Raw genomic sequence first — 21,322 nt, 5'->3', positions numbered from 1 at the left:
GCGGGACTTGTAGTAAAAAACCCGTATGTGGAGGAGGCGGACCGTTGGGACTTTAAAGGGAAACAGAACTGAGTTATATTTCAGCTAATGGCCTTTATAAGTGTAAAAAGCTTTTATTTAGTGTCAGACATGACTGAGGTGAGTTCATGTTTAGGGGAAAATACAGCGGTTTTTCAGACTACATATTGGCATTGAATTAGCTAGCTTTGCTAAACAGCATGCTAACTTAGCCAAGCTAACGGTAAACAGCAGAGTTTACGCAGCTGGCCGGCAAACATTAAAATGTCCTCTAACTGTGAAAAACTCACACAAAATCAGTCGCAGAAGATGTTAGAAGTTTGCATGCGTGTTCAAAATGCCTATATCTGTACACAGGTAGCTAGAATTTTGTTAATTTACCACGTTATCAAACCGAAAACTGGCTGTATGCCAAATTCCTCCGTGCTCCCTATATAGGCGCACTACAGAGTGAACACAACAATGACGTGTACAGTCTCTCGAGTGCACTCTGTTTATCAGGCCGCTGTTTAGGGTTCAGCCAACTGACTTTCAGTTTGATGTTCAGAAATCCAAAAAGTTTGTTATGAAGCAATGATTATTATTATTTTTATTTTTTTTTGCAGTGCCAAACTGATTGATCCAGCTGTGTGAATGGAAAGACCTGATAATGTCAAAACTTTCTCTAGGAGGAAAGACGTCGTCTGGTAAAGTGAGTTGTGCTGCTGAATTTCTTCTCATTAATTCATCATGCATTTAAAATGGCCCTGAAATCTAAATAGGAGTGTCAGAAATTTTTGGACCTGTTTGTTAGTGTTCTGGACATCAATACCACACACGCACACTCAAAAAAATAAATAAATATACTGTATACAGAATGTCACTACTTCAGACCGAAGAGACTGTTTGGGCGTCTTCATCAGTAAGCGTCAGTGATATCTTATCAAGTAGCATGATGACCCTGTGGTTCCCTTTCACTGTCTGCACCACTGAGACTCAACCTCAACTCTTGTGTGTCACAGAAACACTTAATGTCTCATGTTTAGCTTGATCAATGAGCTGCTGTCAAGTTTAAGGGTTGGGTGGGGGTGTGGCATGGTGTATCTTGAATGCTATTGGCTGTTATGTTCATCACTCTGACTTCCTGTTTAAAAAAAAAATCAAATGCATTTTATGATTGTTTGGATTTTTGTTGCATTGTCTTTACCTTAGTTAAACAGCTGGGTACAACCATCCTTTGGTGATTTTTTTGGAGGGTCCGGGTTCAAACCCCTCTCCTCGACAAAGGGGCTTTCTGCAGAAAGCAAGTCTAAAGCGCGGTCCTCGAGCGCGGATGTTGGCGGAAAGAAGTCAAAGAAGAGAAAAGTAGATCCTCAGACTTCTAAGCCAGAACCTGATGTCTACTCAAGCAAACAAGGATCACAGGAGAACCAGGATGAGCCCTGGGTGGACGTGCATGCGCCCCAGACACGGGTAAGGAGAATATACAAGCCCAAATATACCACGTATACATACTGTATAAACGAGTCACTGAAGTGTCTGCTTCTCTGCTTCAGGCTGAGCTGGCGGTCCACAAGAAGAAAGTTGAGGAAGTCGAGAGTTGGTTGAGGGTTCATTTGGACTTCCAGAGCAGTAACAAGGTGTGTATTGTTGCTTATTCTTTATGCATCTCAAATAATGCTTAGTCATGAAGACCCTTGAGAGACTCATCCTGGAGCAGATCCGGCCTATGGTCCAACCACTTCTTGACCCCCTTCAGTTCGCCTACCAGCCCCGTCTTGGAGTAGAGGACGCAATCATCTACCTGCTCAACAAAGTCTACAGCCACCTGAACAAGCCAGCCAGCACTGTGAGGATCATGTTTTTTGATTTCTCCAGTGCTTTTGACACCATCTGTCCGGCTTTGCTGGGTGAGAAGTTGACAGCGATGCAGGTGGATGCCCAACTGGTGTCCTGGATTGTGGATTATTTGACTGGCAGACCACAGTACGTGCGCTTGCAGTGCTGCGTGTTGGACAGAGTGATCAGCAACGCAAGGGACTGTCCTTTCTCCTTTCCTTTTCACTCTCTACACCACTGATTTCAACTACTGCACGGAGACCTGCCACCTCCAGAAATTTTCTGATGTCTCTGCAGCGGTTGGACGTATTACCGGTGGTGATGAGAGCGAGTACAGGATGGTGACTGGTGGTGGACAACTTTGTCACGTGGAGCAGGAAGAACCACCTACAGCTGACTGTGACGAAGACGAAAGAACTGGTGGTCGATCTGAAGAGAATCAGGGTTCTGGTGAACCCTGTTAACATCCAAGGCGTCAGTTACCCCTTTTCCACCAAATCAGTTCCAGGGCTGGTTCGGGGCCAGGGCTGGTGCTGGTTCACAACTCGTTCAACTTTCGAGCCAGCTGAGAACCAGTTTGCTTTTCCATAGCTCGTGGTGTTAAGAGGAGCCACGTCATTACGTCGCTGTATACGTCAGTTACGTCGCTGCGTTTGCATAAACCTTGGCATGAACATCGAAGCAACAACAACAGTGGATGACTGCTGCTTTAAGGCCAATTTATGCTGACAACGCAGTCCTCGCAGATGGCGTCGCAGACAGTGTCTGCGTAGCCCCCCACCTTCGCAGACGCTCTGCGCACACCTCCCAAAAATTGTGACCACCGCAGAAGCCTCGCAGACAGCGCCGCAGACAAGAGGGCTCTGATTGGTCCACTCTACATCCGCTGTACACGCACTTCCGCTTCCCTACTTTCCCGGTTTGGTTTGTTTTCACGACCGCCATTTTTAAAACACGAGCGAAGATGAAGCAGCATGAAGAGCGGTTGATTGAGGAAGTACGTACATCTATACGACTCCAGTTCTAGTCATTATAAAAAAAAAAAGTTCTAGTCATTATAAGTAACCGGAGGATAAACACTCCACTAACCACACCCACCAACTACTCCTAGCGACTTCGCGCCCCCTTGCGTTGTGCCGGTGAATAACATCGCGCACCGCCTATTATCCCCGCTCAACAATAAATTACAACTGTCTGCGAAAAGCTATCTGCGAAAGCCTTGTCGCAAGAGCATGCAGAGGCCTTTACTGCATCCATGATATCTCGTCGCTTATTTAAAAATGGTGACCTTTCGCGGTCTTGCTATTGTTGTTGGGCTTAACAACTCTGCCCCCCCCCCCCCCCCCCCCCCCCCGCTGACATAAGCGGTTCTTTCCTCTGGCCCAGCAGAGAGTTGGTGCTAGCCTGGAACCGGTCTTTCTGGCCCCAGAGCCAGTTCTTTGTCAGTGGAAACAGAAAACCCAGTTCCAAACTAAGCACTGGCCCCGAACCAACCCTGGAACTGCTTTGGTGGAAAAGGGGCAAGTGTGGACGTGGTGGAGGAATATAAGTACCTGGGGGTGTACTTGGATAATAAACTGGACTGGTCCAAAAACGTGGACACTGTATACGGAAAGACACAGCTCTGGCCCTATTTTCTGAGACGGCTGAGGTCCTTCAACATCTGCTGAATGATGCTGCAGATGTTCTAGGAGTCTGTGGTGGCCAGTGCCATCCTGTACGCTGTCGTCTGTTGGGGCAGCGGCTTGAAAGTGAAGGACACTAACAGACTCGATAAGATCATCAGGAAGGCCGGCCATGCTGTAGGCGTGGAACTGGACTCTCTGACAGTGGTGTTGGAGAAGAGGACACTGTGTTTATTTTGGACAATCTTAGACTGTCCTTCCCACCCTCTACATGAGGAGCTGATCAGCCACAGGAGCACGTTCAGTAAACGGCTGATTCTTCCACGCTGCACAACTGAGAGACCCAGGAAATCATTCCTACCTGCTGCAGTCAAGCTGTACAATGCCACTGTATAACTGCGGTACACTGTCTTACCATGCAGCCTTAACTCAGGTGCAATATATGTATATAGGAATCATTGTATATAAAATCACTTCATTTTGCTTTTACTGAACTTATTTAAATTTTTTTTATTCATTCTTTTTCAGATGATTTTATCTTCTATTTTTAGACGTTTACTACTTTGATTCAGGAGCTTGGTAGCAAATTTGAATTAGAGGTCTGCGCGGGACAGAATTTTCAGTCCCGCTCCCGCATTGTGCAGTCTCGCTCCCGCAAAGAATTATGATTTTCAGTCCCGCCCGCACCTGCCATATTTTGTCCCGCTCCCGCCCGCAAATCCCGCATGATGCAGATGTTCGCGTTATTTCTCACAAAAGTTCTTGTCATTGGCTTGGGGAATTAAACATGCTGAGCTTAGCTGAGCTCTCCACTGACCGATCCTTCATTTATTGTAAGTTTATTGTTTAGACTCTGACATTCTGCTGACACATTCCAAGTTGAGCGCTGCATGCGCTCATGATTGACAGCTCTCGCTTTGCGCGCTCGCACTCCCACTTCCGAGTCTGTGGCATTATGATTCCAACCGCGATTTCATTCTCCTCTCATATGAAGTGCTGCGCAACCACAACCAGCTCCTCAGATTATACACCGTCTATTTCTAGCTTTAAATTGAACAATCTGTGCGATACACAGTCCTTTTTAATACTTAGGACTAATACTCTTGACTTTTTAACAGTAAATGTACCTCTTTTTAAAGCAGCACTTGCTTCTGAAGCACTGTGAGCTTCACTAGAGGAGCTCTGCTCTTCTGCCATGATCGGAGATCTCAAACACGGAAGAGCGGAAAGGAATCGGAAACGTATGCGAGATTAGACCACATCCGCAAATTTAGGCATCTTAAAATGTTTTTATTAATGCTAAATAAAATATCCAGCACAAATTATATACGATAGACACAAATTAATAATTTATAAATTTTATTTTAAACACGTTTTTAGTTAGCAGGACTGCAGCTTATCACCTCTCCCGCGCCCGCATTGTGCACTCCCCCTCCTGCCCGCGCCCGCAATGAGCTTTCAAAATTTGTCCCGCGCCGCACTGCTTTGCGTCGGGTCCCGCGGGAGTGCAGGGCTCTAATTTGAATTTCCCTCTGGGGATTAATAAAGTGATTTGAACATCTGGAAAGAAAAAAAAGGACACTTGCGTTAACTTTCCACAGGGTGGCGCTGTGCTGTTACTGACCGGCCCGTCCGGCTGCGGAAAGACGGCCACGGTTCACGTCCTGGCTAAAGATGCGTGCTGTCACGTTCAGGAGTGGACGAACCCGAGCACAGCGGACTACAGGACCGACGAGTCCTTCAGGGAGAGCTTCGATCCAGGTGTGGAACCGTTTCTCAGGGCATCTCGGGGTCACGTCGCACTGTCTGTGCTTTCATGATTGTGACTCTGTGTAATTTGTTCCGTTTCAGCCTCCAGGTTTAACAGTTTCCACAGCAGCTCACAGACCGCAGCTTTCCAGGAGTTTCTGCTCCGAGCGAATAAATACAACCGGCTGCAGATGAGCGGAGACGACGGGACTCAGGAGAGGAAGATCATCCTCGTGGAGGTAGGGTGGTGGAATACACATCATCTTAACCTGCAAGCAAAATCTCATAACGAACACCTGCATTCCGCCAAGCGACGGCTGAGTGCAAAAGTTTGCATCCCCTTCAGATTAAATATAATGACAGCTTCATTATCAGATTTTTTTTTTTTTTTTTTTAAGACTTGCTCCTCTTTTATTATCAGACCATCTTTTGGATTCAATCAGAGAATCAAGGCTTTTTTTATGATTTTATTTTCATTTTTATTATTTATATTATATCATCAGTCTAGCCCTGTGATGACCTGGCGACTTGTCCAGGGTGTACCCCGCCTTTTGCCCGTAGTCAGCTGGGATAGGCTCCAGCTTGCCTGCGACCCTGTAGAACAGGATAAAGCGGCTACAGATAACGAGATGAGAGATTATCAGTTTTTTTTTATTAGACTATTTAAAATGGAGACCCTTTCCTCACATGCATGAATATAACAATAAGGGTTTTAATCACATGTACCAGTTCTCACGGCACTTTGTGTCTCTGTAGGATTTTCCAAACCAGTTCTACAGACAGCCAGGATGCTTGCATGGTATCCTCAGGTGAGACGCAACGACATAACTTTATAAATAGGACTGCAGTCTAAGACAGGAAATGAGGCTGTGTGTGTTTCCTGCAGGCATTTTGTGAGGACCGGTCGGTGCCCGCTGGTCTTTATCGTGTCCGACAGCCTGAGCGGAGACACCAGTTCCAGACTCCTCTTTCCCAAAGATGTCCAGGAAGAGCTGAGCATCCATAACATCAGGTTTGTATTTCAGTATGTTAATCTCTGTGGGTGGAGCTGAAAGAAGAACCAGGACAAACACCACTTTGTCTGTCTGTCTGTCTTACTCGCACGTTGAACATTTAAACAGGTTGTCTCTGGGTCATTACTTTGTTCATGTATCTCTTGAACCCTTCTGCTGTGTTTCCTCCTCCTCCTCCCAGTTTTAACCCCGTAGCCCCTACCAGCATGATGAAGGTGCTGAGTAGGATTGCGACTGTCGAAGCGAAAAAGGTAACCGCTGATAAACACTGACCCATTTCAGCACTTTCCAGCCCACTTTCGTGTCTACTTCTACTCACCCGCTTTCGTTTTCAGAGTGCTGGAAGGATCTCTGTGCCTGACAAGGCGGCACTGGAGCAGCTATGCTCTGGGAGTTCAGGAGACATTCGGAGTGCCATCAACAGCCTGCAGTTCTCCTCTTTCACAGGTCCGTTCTAACGCAAGTCTGAGGTTTTTCTGTTGTGTTTAGTTAAAGCTAGGATGTAACTTCAGTCCCTGGTAGAATTCCTCTGAGTTTTGATTTCATTCCTAAGACTCTGGCCTGAGATTCTTCTTTTGTTCTTATTTTCATCTCCAGACTCCTCTCTGGCAAAAAACCTCTGGGCTTCTAAGAAGGGCAAATCCTCCACGACTGCAGCCAAACCCTCAACGAGACCCAAAGGCAGGGGTCGGCCTGCTAAAGCCACTGACGTGCGAGAGGAGAACCCTGCTATCGGAGGAAAAGACGCATCTTTGTTCCTCTTCAGAGCACTCGGAAAGATCCTCTACTGCAAGAGTCCGTGTGGATTACAGTTTATGCTCCGCTTCATTTGTATTGAGTAATAACCAGCATCATTCTAATGTACTGTATAATTTCAGGAGAAAGCTATGAAGACGGTGATGTTCCTAAGCTACCAGCACATCTTTCAGAGCATCAGAGGGATAAACTGCTGGTTGACCCAGAGGTATACACCACACTCCCATGAGGAGATGACGGTGTGGTTCTGATAAGGGTTTAGGTTACTGTATAAATAAGTAGTGTAATCACCATGCTGCACTTAAGACCATGTATCTCTTTCTTTCTTTCTCTCATCAGCTTGTTATCGAGCGCTCTCACATGTCTGGAGAGTTCTTTAATCTCTACCTGCACCAGAACTACGTGGACCTTTTCTCAGATGTGGAGGACGTGGCGCGGGCCAGCGAGTACCTCTCGGACGCCGACTTCCTGACCGCCGAATGGACTGTGAGTTTGTATCGGAGAATTCAACAGTGACACGCAGTTAGTTGCTAAATGTAAAGATTTTCAAAGTGGGTCATATCTGGAGCTGATGCTACACTGCAGCTGGACGCCGTCCTTAACCCCTGCTTCAATGCTGGTTTTATCACACGGTTGTCCATGTTCAGTTTCCGCTATCTGAAGGGTCACTACATTAGTTTGACGTTATTTTAAAATGGCACTGTTCATTGGGTAAAATGATTTTTGTGGATGCAGTTCTGGAAAAAATAAATCTATTAGGCTGCTTGATTCTGTTCTCTGTACAGTCCAGGTCCACCATGTTGGAGTACGGATCTTCAGTGGCCACTAGAGGGCTCATCCACTCGAACACCGCCCGAGCTCAGGCTGCCCACCAGTCGTCCGTCGGCTTTAAGCCACTTCACAAACCCCACTGGCTGCATATTAACAAGACGGTAATGAGGAACTACGCCGAGCTTGTTGTCCGTTCGCTAACGGATGCCAAATGTATCATTATTCTGACTGGGTTGTTTTTGTTTTCTGGTTAAAGTACCGAGAGAACTATCTGGCAGCTCAGTCCCTCTTCGTCAGCTTCTGTCTGACACCCATAAGCCTCGTAACTGAGTTAGTGCCCTACCTGGCCAAGCTCAGCAACCCTATGAGGAATCAAGGTAACACACACACACACCCCTTGTATTTTAACCAAGGTGTCACTTTTTAATAATCGCAGTTGATATGCTGCATATTTATAACATGCTAATCACCAGGTCTTTTATCATAAACAGACTAAAAACAGGTCTCGTATCTCTGAGGAAACAAAGCATGTGTACTTACTGACAGTCTAGGACGTACTCGTACACCATGTACGAGTACACTGTGTGTGTTTTTGTTCCCCTTTCAGCGCAGATAACCTTTATCCAAGATGTTGGCCATCTGTCTCGCAGAAGGTTTCCTGGCAGGTAAGTGGGCAGAATGACTGACTGACTTTCTCTTTAAGCAGTGTGTAGTTTTAAATATACCTTCAGAAAATACCGAGACTGTGATCACTGGTCGTAGTAGTTAAAGGATTTGTGTCTAACTTCGTTCATTAGCACCGTCTGGCGGTACATAAGATCACCTGTAAGGAAATTGAGATGGGTATTAGGTCTATGGTGAGAGAGGGGGATGGGGCTTGCAGGGATAGAGTGGAAATGGAGATGTGGTTGGGTCAGAAATGGGGGCCTTGGAGGATGAGGTGGAGATAAAGGTAGGATCAGACCTGGATGGAGATGGAAATAAGGGTTGGTGTTGATGGGGCCTGCATAGATGGAGTGGAAACAGGGATGTGGTCAGCAGGGATATTGTTCGGAATGCTGGAGATTAGCACAGAACTCCATGCAGCTCTCTGAAATATAACATTAAGCCATGTCTGACTTCTTTCAGATTAAAACTTGAAGCACTTGGTGATAAAGACCCCGGCCTGCTGGACCTGGACAGTGATCATGAAGAGACAGGAACCCAGAGTGCTGAGCCTGGTGTTCAGGCCACTGTGCCAGGAGATACCACTGCTGTACCCACCTTCCCAAACAGCCAGGAGCCAGGGGGTGACCTTCCCGCCAGCCAGCCCCAGCCAACCACGGCTGAGGCCTTACTGGACGAAGAGGACCTTCTAATCGAGGAGTATGACAGTGACTGATGAATCACACGCTCCTGTTTCCTATCTATCCTCCACCATCGTTGCCTTGAGGACAGTGAACAGTTCTTCTGTTTATTTCTGAATCACTGTGCTTTAGCATATGGTTTTATAATGTGAATAATGAGCACGTGTAATATTTATTTGGTTCAGCACAAGCAGTAGAGAGAGAGTGTGTGTGTGTGTGTGTTTGTTGGAACTCCTGACACGCGGTCAGAGGGACCTCCAGAAAGTGAGTGTTACATATGATCTTTAACAAAGTGTTTGGATATTGCTATAATGCTTTTTGGTGTCCAGAATAATATATAATTCTGATACGTTGGTCCTTTAACATGTGCCATACTTAAGTAGGCAATAAATTTTGTTTTTTAGCTTTTGTGTTTGAAGTGTAAACTAAAGCCCACACAAACTTGTGCGGTGTGAAACAGTTGAGGTTTGAGGGGTTAGATTTACATTTTACGTTTATTATGAATAACATGTAATTCCACTGTATGAAACAAACAGGTCACGCTGTACAGGAATTTTATCTGACCATGCTCCTTGGGCGGGGTTCTGGTGCTGGTGTGCTGCTGTATAAATGCTGGATTTATCACTGAAAGTATAAAATGCACTCAACAAACTGAAGAGGATGCCATTTTGCTGTGATAAACTGTTGTACAAGATCCATTTCTACTGCAAATAGATGTCTGTTAATATTAATCCGTTATCTGTAGCTGCTTATCCTGTACAGGGTCGCAGGCAAGCTGGAGCCTATCCCAGCTGACTATGGGTGAGAGGCGGGGTACACCCTGGACAAGTCGCCAGGTCATCACAGGGCTGACATAGAGACAAACAACCATTCACATTCACACCTACGGTCAATTTAGAGTCACCAGTTAACCTAACCTGCATGTCTTTGGACTGTGGGGGAAACCAGAGGAAACTGACACAGATATGGGGAGAACATACAAGCTCTACATAGAAAGGCCCCAGTCAACCACTAGGCTCGAACCTAAAACCTAATGCTGTGATGCGAGAGTGCTAACCACTACACCACCATGCCGCTTGTTAAGCTATCCATCCATTATCTGTAGCCATTTATCCTGTCCTACAGGGTCGCAGGCAAGCTGGAGCCTATCCCAGCTGACTATGGGCGAGAGGCGGGGTACACCCTGGACAAGTCGCCAGGTCATCACAGGGCTGACACACAGAAACAACCATTCGCATTCACATCTACGATCAATTTAGAGCAACCAATTATCTGAACCTGCTTGCCTTTGGACTGTGGGGGAAACCAGAGGAAACCCACGTAGACATGGGGAGAACATGCAAACTCCACACAGAAAAGCCCCCGTCGGCCACTAGGCTCGAACCTAGAACCTTCTTGCTGTGATGCAACAGTGCTAACCACAGCACCACCTGTTAATAGTAAAGGAAATTACATATTGGTACAGGCTACTGGATGAAGATCCTCTAACGATAGACCTGTGATTAAAGAACATTACTACGTTCTGTTTACGTCATCAAACGGCATGATCAAGGAAACGGGGTTTCCAAATAAGTCTTTCACAGCATCTAATCAGTAGAGTGTAAAACCAGATTACATAAATAAATGGAGTGGTTAGCATGGTCGTCTCACAGCAAGAAGGTTCTGGGTTCGAACCCAGCTGCCGGCGAGGGCCTTTCAGTGTGGAGTTTGCATGTTGTCCGCATGGGTTTCCCTCACAGTCCAAAGACATGCAGTTAGGTTAACGTGGGGCGGCCTTGGGCTGAAGTGCCCTTGAGTGAGGTACTTAACCCCTGACTGCTCCCCGGGCACTGTACTGTGGCTGCCCACTGCTCTGTGTGTGTGTGTTCACTGCTTCAGATGGGTTAAGTGCAGAGGATGAATTTCACTGTGCTTGAAGTGTGCATGCGACAAATAAAGGTTTCTTCTTCAAATGGGGGAGAAAGGTTCATATGAGTCGGTTCACATAAAAGATTCGACTCAAAGAGCCGACTCGTTCGGGAACGACTCCTCACGCCGGTTCGAGCTTTATTCTGAATTGTTTAGATCCTGGATCCCTTGAGGAGGAACTCTTGCTACCCTTTTTTTAAATCATTATCGCGGATGCAGGAAGAAGAAGAAAGTTCCACTAGATCCGCTTTAGACGGAGCCTGGAGTTCCAGCTCGGGCTGGAAGTGTGTGTGAGACACACCCGTGTGTGTGCGTGTGTGATCGCGGTGGTGTGTATGTGTACAGCCTGTAACACACACACACACACACACGGGTGTATTTCCGCCATCACTCCTGGTGCTGTGCTGCTCGGACAGGTGTTCAGGTGACAGGTGAGTTCCACGCTTTCTTCATGCACGTTTTCAATCCAAATTAACACGAGATACACTTTTTTTTTTAAACACAGATGTTTTATTTGGCATCGACCTCTGTGCGCTTTACCAAACAGATGGTGCTTGGAGCAATAGATCAATCACCACTCTCCTCCTCTACACACTTTCACTACAGTCAGGGAACTTAAACACCTTTCTCACAAATAGTTTACAGGTAATATCTGTACTTCTGAATTAAATAAAGAGATTGTCATGGAAAAAAAAACCCTCCTCAGGTTCACTCGAGAACCTATTCTCTTCAGTTTGTCCCGCTGGAGGGATCCTTCAAGGTTCTATAAAGAACCTTTTCAAGAAAAAAAGAATTACATAAACAGTTCTCATTGTAGCTTGAGTTATTAAGGAAATATTTTCCTAAGAATTTAGGACATTTGGGTTAATGATAAAACATCACATCCTGAAGGTCTGTCACTCATTAATGAATATGTAAAGCCAGTACTGGGCTGCAACAGCCTGTGACTAGTTGGAGTCACAACAATTGCGATAAAATATGCGAATTAGCGACAATTTTCACTTGGAATCACACTGAATTGATATTCGCATATTTTACCGCGGGTGGCACGGTGGTGTAGTGGTTAGCACTGTCGCCTCACAGCATGAAGGTCCGGGTTCGAGCCCCGTGGCCGGCGAGGGCCTTTCTGTGCAGAGTTTGCATGTTCTCCCCGTGTCTGCGTGGGTTTCCTCCGGGTGCTCCGGTTTCCCCCACAGTCCAAAGACATGCAGGTTAGGTTAACTGGTGGCTCTAAATTGACCGTAGGTGTGAATGTGAGTGTGAATGGTTGTCTGTGTCTATGTGTCAGCCCTGTGATGACCTGGCGACTTGTCCAGGGTGTACCCCGCCTTTCGCCCGTAGTCAGCTGGGATAGGCTCCAGCTTGCCTGCGACCCTGTAGAACAGGATAAAGCGGCTAGAGATAATGAGATGAGATATTTTACCGCAATTGTTGTATCTCCAACTAGTCACAGGCTGTCGCAGTCCAGTGACATACTGGCTGAAGAACTCGCACTTCCTGTCTTGCAAAAACTGACTTGAGAAGGTTTCGCGACGGCTTTGCGACATTTGCAGCTATTTTGAGAGAAATTTTGTCGCACGCATTTTTTGAATGTGTTCAAAATTTCAGCGACGAAGGAGCGACACTTTGCGACTCATGCGAGGAAATTGAGAAGCCCTGCGAATGTTTCAAGACACTTTTGAAACTCTCTCGCGAATGACGTTCGCAACCTGTTGCAGCCCAGTGAGATACTGGCTTAAGGAATAAAACTCTCACTGTTGTGCCATTTTCGATAAATAATCAACGACATTGGGTGGCACGGTGGTGTAGTGGTTAGCGCTGTCGCCTCACAGCAAGAAGGTCCGGGTTCGAGCCCCGTGGCCGGCGAGGGCCTTTCTGTGCGGAGTTTGCATGTTCTCCCTGTGTCTGCATGGGTTTCCTCCGGGTGCTCCGGTTTCCTCCACAGTCCAAAGACATGCAGGTTAGGTTAACTGGTGACTCTAAATTGACCGTAGGTGTGAGTGTGAATGGTTGTCTGTGTCTATGTGTCAGCCCTGTGATGACCTGGCGACTTGTCCAGGGTGTACCCCACCTTTCGCCCGTAGTCAGCTGGGATAGGCTCCAGCTTGCCTGCGACCCTGTAGAAGGATAAAGCGGCTAGAGATAATGAGATGAGATGAGAATCAACGACCTTGTGGTGTGATGAAGCTGAGGGATTATTACAACTACAAAGCTCGTTATTTCCTTTAACAGAACATCGAGTGTTCCAGATTATTCCTCTTAAACCGCAGCTATTTTCCATTCAAAATAACACGTACTTTTTGTATCCGTTTATAGTTACATTTCAAAACAGCTTCGCCTCTGACTGTTACAAACACTTCCACTATGTATTAATGAGAGAAGAAACGTGAACAGTCACAGCTGAGTTCTTTATCAGATCATGAACAATGATCATGGCATGTGAATAATACTCCAGTTATTATATTACAGAACTTTGGGTTGCTAAATTAGCAGAGGATTTTAGAAAAAAAAAATCTCTGAAATGGTTCTTTATGGCTCTGAGTCCAGGTGAAGCTGGAGATGATGAACGGAGACCGAGAACAAGCGAGTACCCTGGATCAGCCCTCAGAAGATGACATGGCAGAGGGAGATCTCGGGGACGGCACGCAGTCCGTAGGAGGGATCCGTCGGTCACGGAACAGGAGCAGAGGGGACTTTATGGATCTGCTGGCCCATGTGAAACCATCTAAATGGTGCGGTGAAGGTAGCGGTGGCTCTTTCTCCTGGACATCGTGCAGCGCCATGTACACCGCTTTCAGAAAGGAGCTGGAGGCAGAAAGGATCTCTCAGTGGAGGCTCAGAGACTCAGGTCGGTCTAAACTAGCTGAAAAACAGCCATAGTGCCATCTTTGTTTGACCGTATTTCTGAAGTATGGATCAGAACGTAGAGCACAAGTGTTTATATGTACTGTAGGATTGTCCTGAGATACAGTTGACTGATTTCAAACACAGGTTTCCTGCTCCATTCTTTAGAGCTGCCCTCAAGATGTTGACTTAAGCATCTCTAAAATGCAAATGCGAGCATTTGCTCTTGATGACGTCTGCGGGTAATTACCCCATTACCTGATCATAAACTAATAGCTAAAATGAGAGACAGAGCGTCTGAGAGACTGTGTCCTGTTCTGAGCTACTGGAACTTGTTGACTTTGGTGTGTTCATGACAAAAGGTCCTTTGTGAGCACGTGATGTTTCTCACAGCTTTGATGACGCACCAGAACCGTCACCAAAACAAACCCAGGGCTAAAACTTTTCCACGGTTATAATGAACATACTGTATTTATGAGTTAATTATTATTTTCTGACAGAGCTCAGTGCCGGTGAGTCCAGTGAGGCGTTGCAGAGGAGACTGCAGGAAGTCACAGAGGTACAACGACACTCTCTCACTGCGAGGGTTTATTCATTTTATTCATTCAGGAGACTGTTGTGAAGCAGAATCTAATCCGAGCACTGAGCTGGGGTGGGTTTCCCAAAAGCATCGTAGTGCAGAGATAATCATTAAATGGCAGTGCGAGCATCACAATGAACACTCTCTCTTCTAGTGAAGATGCTCTTGGCATCAAGAGGCTTTTGGGAAACCCACCCCTGACCGGTTCATTGGCTCGCATCTGGGAAACTTCTGGTTAGTCAAAGAAAACCTTAATGGCTCACCTATCACAAGCTATTCTGGTTGATAATTATTTACACATTTGTTAGTGTACATGTGTGTGGGGTTTTTCTTCCACAGATCAGGGTAATCTTTTATTATTTCTAGCTTTTATAGCAGTACAGTTGGAAAACATGCACTTTATATCTTCCTCATCTCCATTATTAGCAGGGATATTTATGGACATGACACACAACCTACTGAGTACTGAGTGTTTGTTCAGGTGGGAGTGTCGATAAGCGACAGAGGAAATCATTCAGTTGGCAATGATTCAAATCAAACATGCAGTTCAATTCACTTATTCACGCCAGAATTGGGAAATGACCCAAGTGACAGGGCAGTCTCATTATTACCCATAATGCCCTGCAAGAAAGCACATCGCTTCACTTCACAAGGTTGGATCAACATAATCACACCACAGACACCACGGCTGAGCCGAAAGTTATACGAAATGCAGCCTTTCTGCTTCGATAACGCAATATAAAAGAATAAGGTGCTAAGAAATTTTTAACTACATTTCTCAGAATGCACTGCAGCCAGGAAGCTGGAAAGCTTGTGATTGTTTTCTCAGAGAATATCCATGCTTTTTTTTTTCTTGTAAATTTATGACTTTAATCTTTGTTTTGTTTTTTCTCAGAATATTATTTGGTTCTGGTATAGAGCGCAGTGTAGAAAGGCAAAAATAAATAAATAGATAGATACTCTCTTTCTCTCTCTCTGTCTCTCTCCTTACAAGCCTTAACATCATACTTAACAGTTATTCCATGAAATCGAGTCGAACATGAACTGATAACCGATGAGGTGCGTAACACTGAGTTGGCTATAAGTCATGTACGACGAGATTGAGTGGAATAACTGTTTTATTCTATCCATCTTCACTGGATTTTGAGAAACAGAGCATTTTTATTTTTTGCAAATTTGATAAAGAAAAACTTTTTATGCAAAACGTCTGACAAAATCATTTCCGCTTAGAATGTAAACAAACTGGCGAAATGACAGGAGCAATTTGTGAAAAATGCCTTAATAATACTAATTCTTGAAAAATAAACAAGATACGTTCTTACCATCAAATACTTTTATTCCATATTTTGTTGCTTTTTTTGGGGGGGGGGTTGTTTTTGAGTAGAGTTTTTACTTCGTCCTCGGTTGCTTCAGCAATACGCTCTGCCATTCTGTTTTTCTCTACTCATGGTATATGAGCTGATAGCTGAGTAGTAGAGTAGCCAATCAGAGCACGCAATTGCTCATATCCAGTGAATGTGGAGAGAATAACGTGTGGTGTTGTGCCCTGTAGGAAGTGGCGCTGTTGAGGACAGAACTGGAAGTGACACATCGACATCTTGAAGGCAAACATGAAGCTCTGAGAATCCTGCAAGGCCAAGTAACACACACACAGATGCCCTACTCATTATACAGTGTATTAGGACTATATTATATGCATTTTTTAAAAATGTTCACTCGTCCATGAGCTGTATTTTTTTATCCAAAAGGCCATATTAGATAAAGCCACCAGTCACACCAAGATCCTGCTGCAGAAAAGTGAAGAGCGGGCCAAAGTTCTGGAAAAGGTGAATTACATGTTTATAATGTGCAGAATGTATCTGGTTTGAATTGAGTAACTATTATCTGATCAGGATGTTCTCTGAACGCTCCATGCGCAGGAAGTGAACGCTTTGCAGTGGGAGATCACCTTCAACCAGGTGCAGTTTCAGAATGTAGAGCATGCATGGGAGCTGAAATACGACAGGTAAGGTGGTACACATCAGGGCTGATGGATTTGTGGTTCAAAATCTGCTTTGCTTTCAAAACACTTGAAATCAGGTTGATTTGAAAAATGAAAAGTAAAATACATGTGTACGACAGGGTGTGTGCAGAGAACCAGGCCTTGAGCAGAGCTCTTGATGAGAGACTGGAGCAGTTCCAGGAGCTGCACAGAGAGAATATGTGTGAGTGTCGAGAAACTGAGAAGCTGATGTTGCTGCAAATGAGCTGAATATAAAGAGGTTTATTGATCACTGTTGCTGTGTGTGTGTTCTAGCATTAAGTCAGCAGTGTCTGGAGCTCCTGGGCTTACTGAGCGCTCAGGAGAGAAGAGACTTCCAGAAGACCCAGCCACCATGCAGCCAAAGCAGAGAGGGATCTGCACTGGAGGTACTATCAATGGAGGGATAAGTAAAAAGATAGAGAGGAACATGGATGGATGGATGGATGGATGGAAGGATTACGAGATGGAGAGTTGGTTGAATAGGAACATGGTGGATGGAAGGATCCACCAGATTTCAATACAGAGAGATGTTGAAGTACTGTATGTTTATAGTGGTAGATGTTGAATGGACAGAAAGAAAGAGAATAATATATAGATGATGATGAAAAACAGTTATGGATAGACGCATGGCTGGATTCCAAAGCTATAAGCTGGTGGACAGACAAACAAAAGTTTGGATGGATGGATGGATGGATGGATGGATGGATTTTGAGACGGACAGATTGTCAGATGCTTGGAAGACTAGACATTTAAGTTATTCCACGAAATTGAGTTGTACATGAGCTGATAGCCGACAAGGTGTGTAGCACCGAGTTGTCCATAATCCATGTACGACGAGATTGAGTGGAATAACTGTTTTATTCTATCCACATTCACTGGATTTTGAGAAACGGAGCATTTTTATTTTTTGCAAATTTGATAAATAAAAATTTTATACAAAACGTCCAACAAACTCATTTGCTCTTAGAATGTAAACAAACCGGCAAAATAACAGCAGCAATTTGTGAAAAACACGGTAATTCTTGGGGGAAAAAAAGATACATTCTTACCATCGAATACTTTTATTCCATATTTTGTCGCTTTTTTAATTTTTTGTGGTTTTGTTTTCGAGCAGAGTTTTTATTTCGTCCTCAGTTGGTTCAGCAACATGCACCGCCATTTTCTTCTTCTTTAGGGTTTTTGGCAGTGGTCAAACCAACTTTAAGGTGCATTACTGCCACCGACTGGGCTGGAGTGTGGAACAGGAGAATTTTTTGTTTGGGGGGAGGACGCTATATTCTTTTAGCTATTTCTGTTTCTTTTAAATACTTGATAAAGTGATATATCTGACTTGATGCGCTCCACCATTTTGTTTTTCTCTACTCACGGTATATGAGCTGATATCCTAGCAGTAGAGTAGCCAATCAGAGCGCGCGATTGCTCATATCTAGTGAATGTGGAGAGAATAAAGATGGATAGTTTGAAGTACGAATGATGACTTGGTGTAGATGGATTGATTTGGTGAAGTAGTGGAAAGATGGATAGATAAACGAATGGATGTATGCAGATAACTAGAGTGAATGATGGGTAGTTTGAAGAATGACTGAATTCTAAGTAAGGTGGATGGAAGGATGGGCTTAATGATAGATGTAGATGGATAGGTTAAGGAATGCATGGATGGATAGACTGTATAAGATGGATGCAGGTGGACAGTTAGATGGCTGTCTATCCACCATCCATCTAGCTATCCATACAAGTCTATGTCTATCCATTCATTCATCCAGGTTTCAAATTCTTTTATCCAGATGGATGCTTAGACAGCTAGACCAACAGACAGAAAGTGATAAAATTGTGAAAGGTGTATGGTGTGTTTCCCAGCTGGCTGTGTACGGGGCGTGTAAGTGCAGCTCCAGCGCAGGAGAACCGTGTTCCTGTGCCAAGAGCGCAGCTGCAAGCCGCAAGCAAGTCCTTCAGCTTAAACAAGAGGTGTGTAAAAGTAAGTGAAGGTTTTTTTTAAATGTCTTTCTGGACATATTAAAGTGTGTGTGTGTGTGTGTGCGTAGCTGGAGCTGCAGAGGAGGAGGAAGGACGAAGCATTAGTGATGGTGGACGCGTTCCGGATTGCATTCGAGCAGCAGCTGAGGAGACGGAGTGAGAAAGTGCTGCAGCTGGCACAAAGCAGCACGCACACACCAGAGAGAGGTGCAGTAACTAACCTCCATGTTTTTAAACACTGATATTCTGATTGGTGTTGATTACTTTTCTATAAGAGCAGCCCTGACAGTAGTGCAGCTGTAAGTCCCAAACACTATGGTGAAGTTTTCTGTAAGGACATGTTTATTTCACACGTATGGAAGGAGTCTCCAGTATCAGTGCTTTTATAACAGCCAGAGGTAAAGCTGTACGTTTAAGTTTTCCGACATCTTCAGGAAAGATGTCATGTCATGCTGTCGTTGATTATTTTATTATAGCAGCACAACACTGAGTGTTTTACACAACACTGAGTATTCAGTATTAACTGTTTACACATTTCCAGTGTCCTTCAGATATCACAGTCAGACTAATGTATCATCATCACAGGGAAGCAGGACTCGGCTGGCGTGACTCAGGCGCTGAAGAGATTTCTGCCATCTCTCAGAGAAGGAAAAGTCCTGAACAACCCGAAAGAAACCCTGCAGCTGCTGCTCGATCTGGTGTGTATTCCTTCCAGAACATGCCACTTAGCTGTACAACTGGAATATTTGATCCTCATCTTCATTTAGCATTGAGAGAGAACTCATTTCTCCAAACAAACCCAAACACGAACTAGGAGATTAAATGCAAGAGTAATGTTTATCATCTGTTTCAGCTCAGTGATAAAGAAGAAGCCTTGGCCCATCAGCGGAAGGTCAGCTACATGTTAGCACGGAGTTATGAGGACCTGGAGAAACGTCTTCACGCACAGCTCAAGGAGCTGGACATCTCACACAACGGGGCTGAATTTAAACCAGATTTGGACAGATCCAAATGCTCAGTGGAATCAGGAGCTGATAATCTGTCGTTATGTTCATGTGATAACATACCAGTGATCGTGGGCAAGCATGAAGAGAAGACGGGAATGGCGAAATGAGAGTAAGGGGTAAACAGGAGGAGTAAAGACGCTTATTCGAGGCAAAAATATAATCAAATACCCCAACATTTACAGCGTTTGGAGCTTTTCACCAAGAATGAATAATATGTATATGAAATATCAGCTGAGACTGAATCAACATCATCGAAGTGAAATGAACATTCTGACTGTTGATATGTAAGAAGACGATCACAGGACTGATATTTGAGTTATAAATGACTAGTGTTCTTCGGAAGACATTGTATATGTTTTAGATGTTTTGTTTTGCACATTTTCCGTTTTTATTTCAAATCTAACGTCTTGCTCTAAACATATCGAAACCTATTTTGAGCCAATTAATTTGAATTTTTCTTTCTTTGTGTCAAATAGCATGCTGACAGGCGTGGAAACGTACTGAGAAATGAATTAGACTTAAAAGTATAAATGTTCTGAAGTTAAAAGTAAAAATCTCCAGACAATAATGGATCTGGGAGATGATCAGAAAGTTGCTACTTTTAAACGTAATCAAGTATTAAAAAAGTAAAATGTAAATGAATTTAATAGATGATTGGATGCTTTAAACTTAAATGTAGGCCAAATGCAAATAAAACGAGTCCTTTCTTTAGATGAACAGTGTATAATCAATGACTAGATAAGAGAAGACCTTCGAGAATTTATGAGTACTTTGAAGGTCTAAATTATGTAGTGTGTGTATATAAGAGAGAGAGAGAATTCCATCCATCCATCAATCATCTGTAGCTGCTTATCCTGTTCTACACGGTCGCAGGCAAGCTGGAGCCTATCCCAGCTGACTATGGATGAGAGTCGGGGTTCACCCTGGACAAGTTGCCAGGTCGTCGCAGGGCCGACACACAACCATTCACATTCACACCTACGGTCAATTTAGAGTCACCAATTATCCTAACCTGCATGTCTTTGGACTGTGGGGGAAACTGGAGCACCCGGAGGGAACCCACGCGGACACGGGGAGAACATGCAAACTCCACACAGAAAGGCCCTCATTGGCCGCTGGGCTCGAACCCAGAACCTTCTAGCTGTGAGGCGACAGCGCTAACCACTACACCACCGTGCCGCCCAGAGAGTATTCCATTTAATTAAAAATACACAGGGAAAGTACAAATATAGGGTGGCACGGTGGTGTAGTGGTTAGCGCTGTTGCCTCACAGCAAGAAGGTCCGGGTTCGAGCCCTGTGGCTGGCGAGGGCCTTTCTGTGCAGAGTTTGCATGTTCTCCCCGTGTCCACGTGGGTTTCCTCCGGGTGCTCCGGTTTCCCCCACAGTCCAAAGACATGCAGGTTAGGTTCACGGGCGCAGATAGAGGGGGGGACGGGGGTATTCGTCCCACCCAGATTTAAATTCACCTTGTTCGGTCCCCCCCACTTATAGGGAGGAAAAAACGTCTATGCTGTCTTTCTTTGCATAAGGCAAACCTCACGGAAAAATCAAAAGACTAATTACCATTCGGTTTATTGAGGTGCACAGCAGTACATACATAGTTGCAACTGCGCAGACTGCACGGGTTGCGAGCTTGAGCTTGGTTGCTATGGTTACAAGTTTGACAGGCATATCAGGGACAGCTGCTCCTAGTTCAGGACCCCAACACGGCATGACGAAGGGTGCCAAAAGGCAGAAAACGATTGCATCGTTTTTTAAAAAAAAAAAGACTGTAAGTAAACTTTGCCTTACTTTATCATATCACCTTGCAATTTTTTGATAGTCTGTTCAAAGTAATGTCGTAGTGAAAGTAAAATCGTACGGAGTAGAGATGCCTGGTAGCCTCCTTC

General features: G+C 44.8%; 2 protein-coding genes across 4 annotated transcripts; both read left to right on the top strand.

Annotated features, from left to right (window-relative positions):
* Window positions 1-22: 22 nt before the first annotated feature.
* On the top strand, window positions 23-9,747 carry rad17 (RAD17 checkpoint clamp loader component). Of its 2 annotated transcripts, none has more exons than XM_060908038.1 (17): window positions 23-102; window positions 624-709; window positions 1,210-1,470; window positions 1,554-1,637; window positions 5,063-5,222; window positions 5,313-5,449; window positions 5,967-6,019; window positions 6,097-6,222; window positions 6,405-6,474; window positions 6,559-6,670; window positions 6,821-7,018; window positions 7,102-7,187; window positions 7,319-7,465; window positions 7,765-7,911; window positions 8,007-8,127; window positions 8,358-8,415; window positions 8,879-9,747. In XM_060908038.1, exons 2-17 carry the CDS (start codon window positions 668-670, stop codon window positions 9,129-9,131), a joined length of 2,055 nt encoding a protein of 684 aa, XP_060764021.1. In that variant the 5' UTR covers window positions 23-102; window positions 624-667; the 3' UTR covers window positions 9,132-9,747. The 2 variants fall into 2 exon arrangements, with proteins under 2 accessions (XP_060764021.1, XP_060764020.1); XM_060908037.1 differs by having other exon boundaries at window positions 27-138.
* Window positions 9,748-11,065: 1,318 nt separating this feature from the next.
* On the top strand, window positions 11,066-20,143 carry ccdc125 (coiled-coil domain containing 125). 2 transcript variants are annotated; one of them, XM_060908036.1, is made up of 12 exons: window positions 11,066-11,435; window positions 13,552-13,852; window positions 14,349-14,407; window positions 15,981-16,067; window positions 16,177-16,254; window positions 16,348-16,433; window positions 16,550-16,632; window positions 16,725-16,837; window positions 18,309-18,416; window positions 18,494-18,632; window positions 19,019-19,123; window positions 19,279-19,372. In XM_060908036.1, exons 2-12 carry the CDS (start codon window positions 13,564-13,566, stop codon window positions 19,284-19,286), a joined length of 1,155 nt encoding a protein of 384 aa, XP_060764019.1. In that variant the 5' UTR covers window positions 11,066-11,435; window positions 13,552-13,563; the 3' UTR covers window positions 19,287-19,372. The 2 variants fall into 2 exon arrangements, with proteins under 2 accessions (XP_060764019.1, XP_060764018.1); XM_060908035.1 differs by having other exon boundaries at window positions 11,070-11,435; window positions 19,011-19,123; window positions 19,279-20,143.
* The last annotated feature ends 1,179 nt before the right edge of the window (window positions 20,144-21,322 follow it).

This window comes from Neoarius graeffei, chromosome 24 (genome assembly GCF_027579695.1).
Source record: "Neoarius graeffei isolate fNeoGra1 chromosome 24, fNeoGra1.pri, whole genome shotgun sequence".
Taxonomy (NCBI): domain Eukaryota; kingdom Metazoa; phylum Chordata; class Actinopteri; order Siluriformes; family Ariidae; genus Neoarius; species Neoarius graeffei.
The sequence above is the reverse complement of the archived record's forward strand: the minus strand, read 5'-3'. Positions and strand labels throughout refer to the sequence as shown.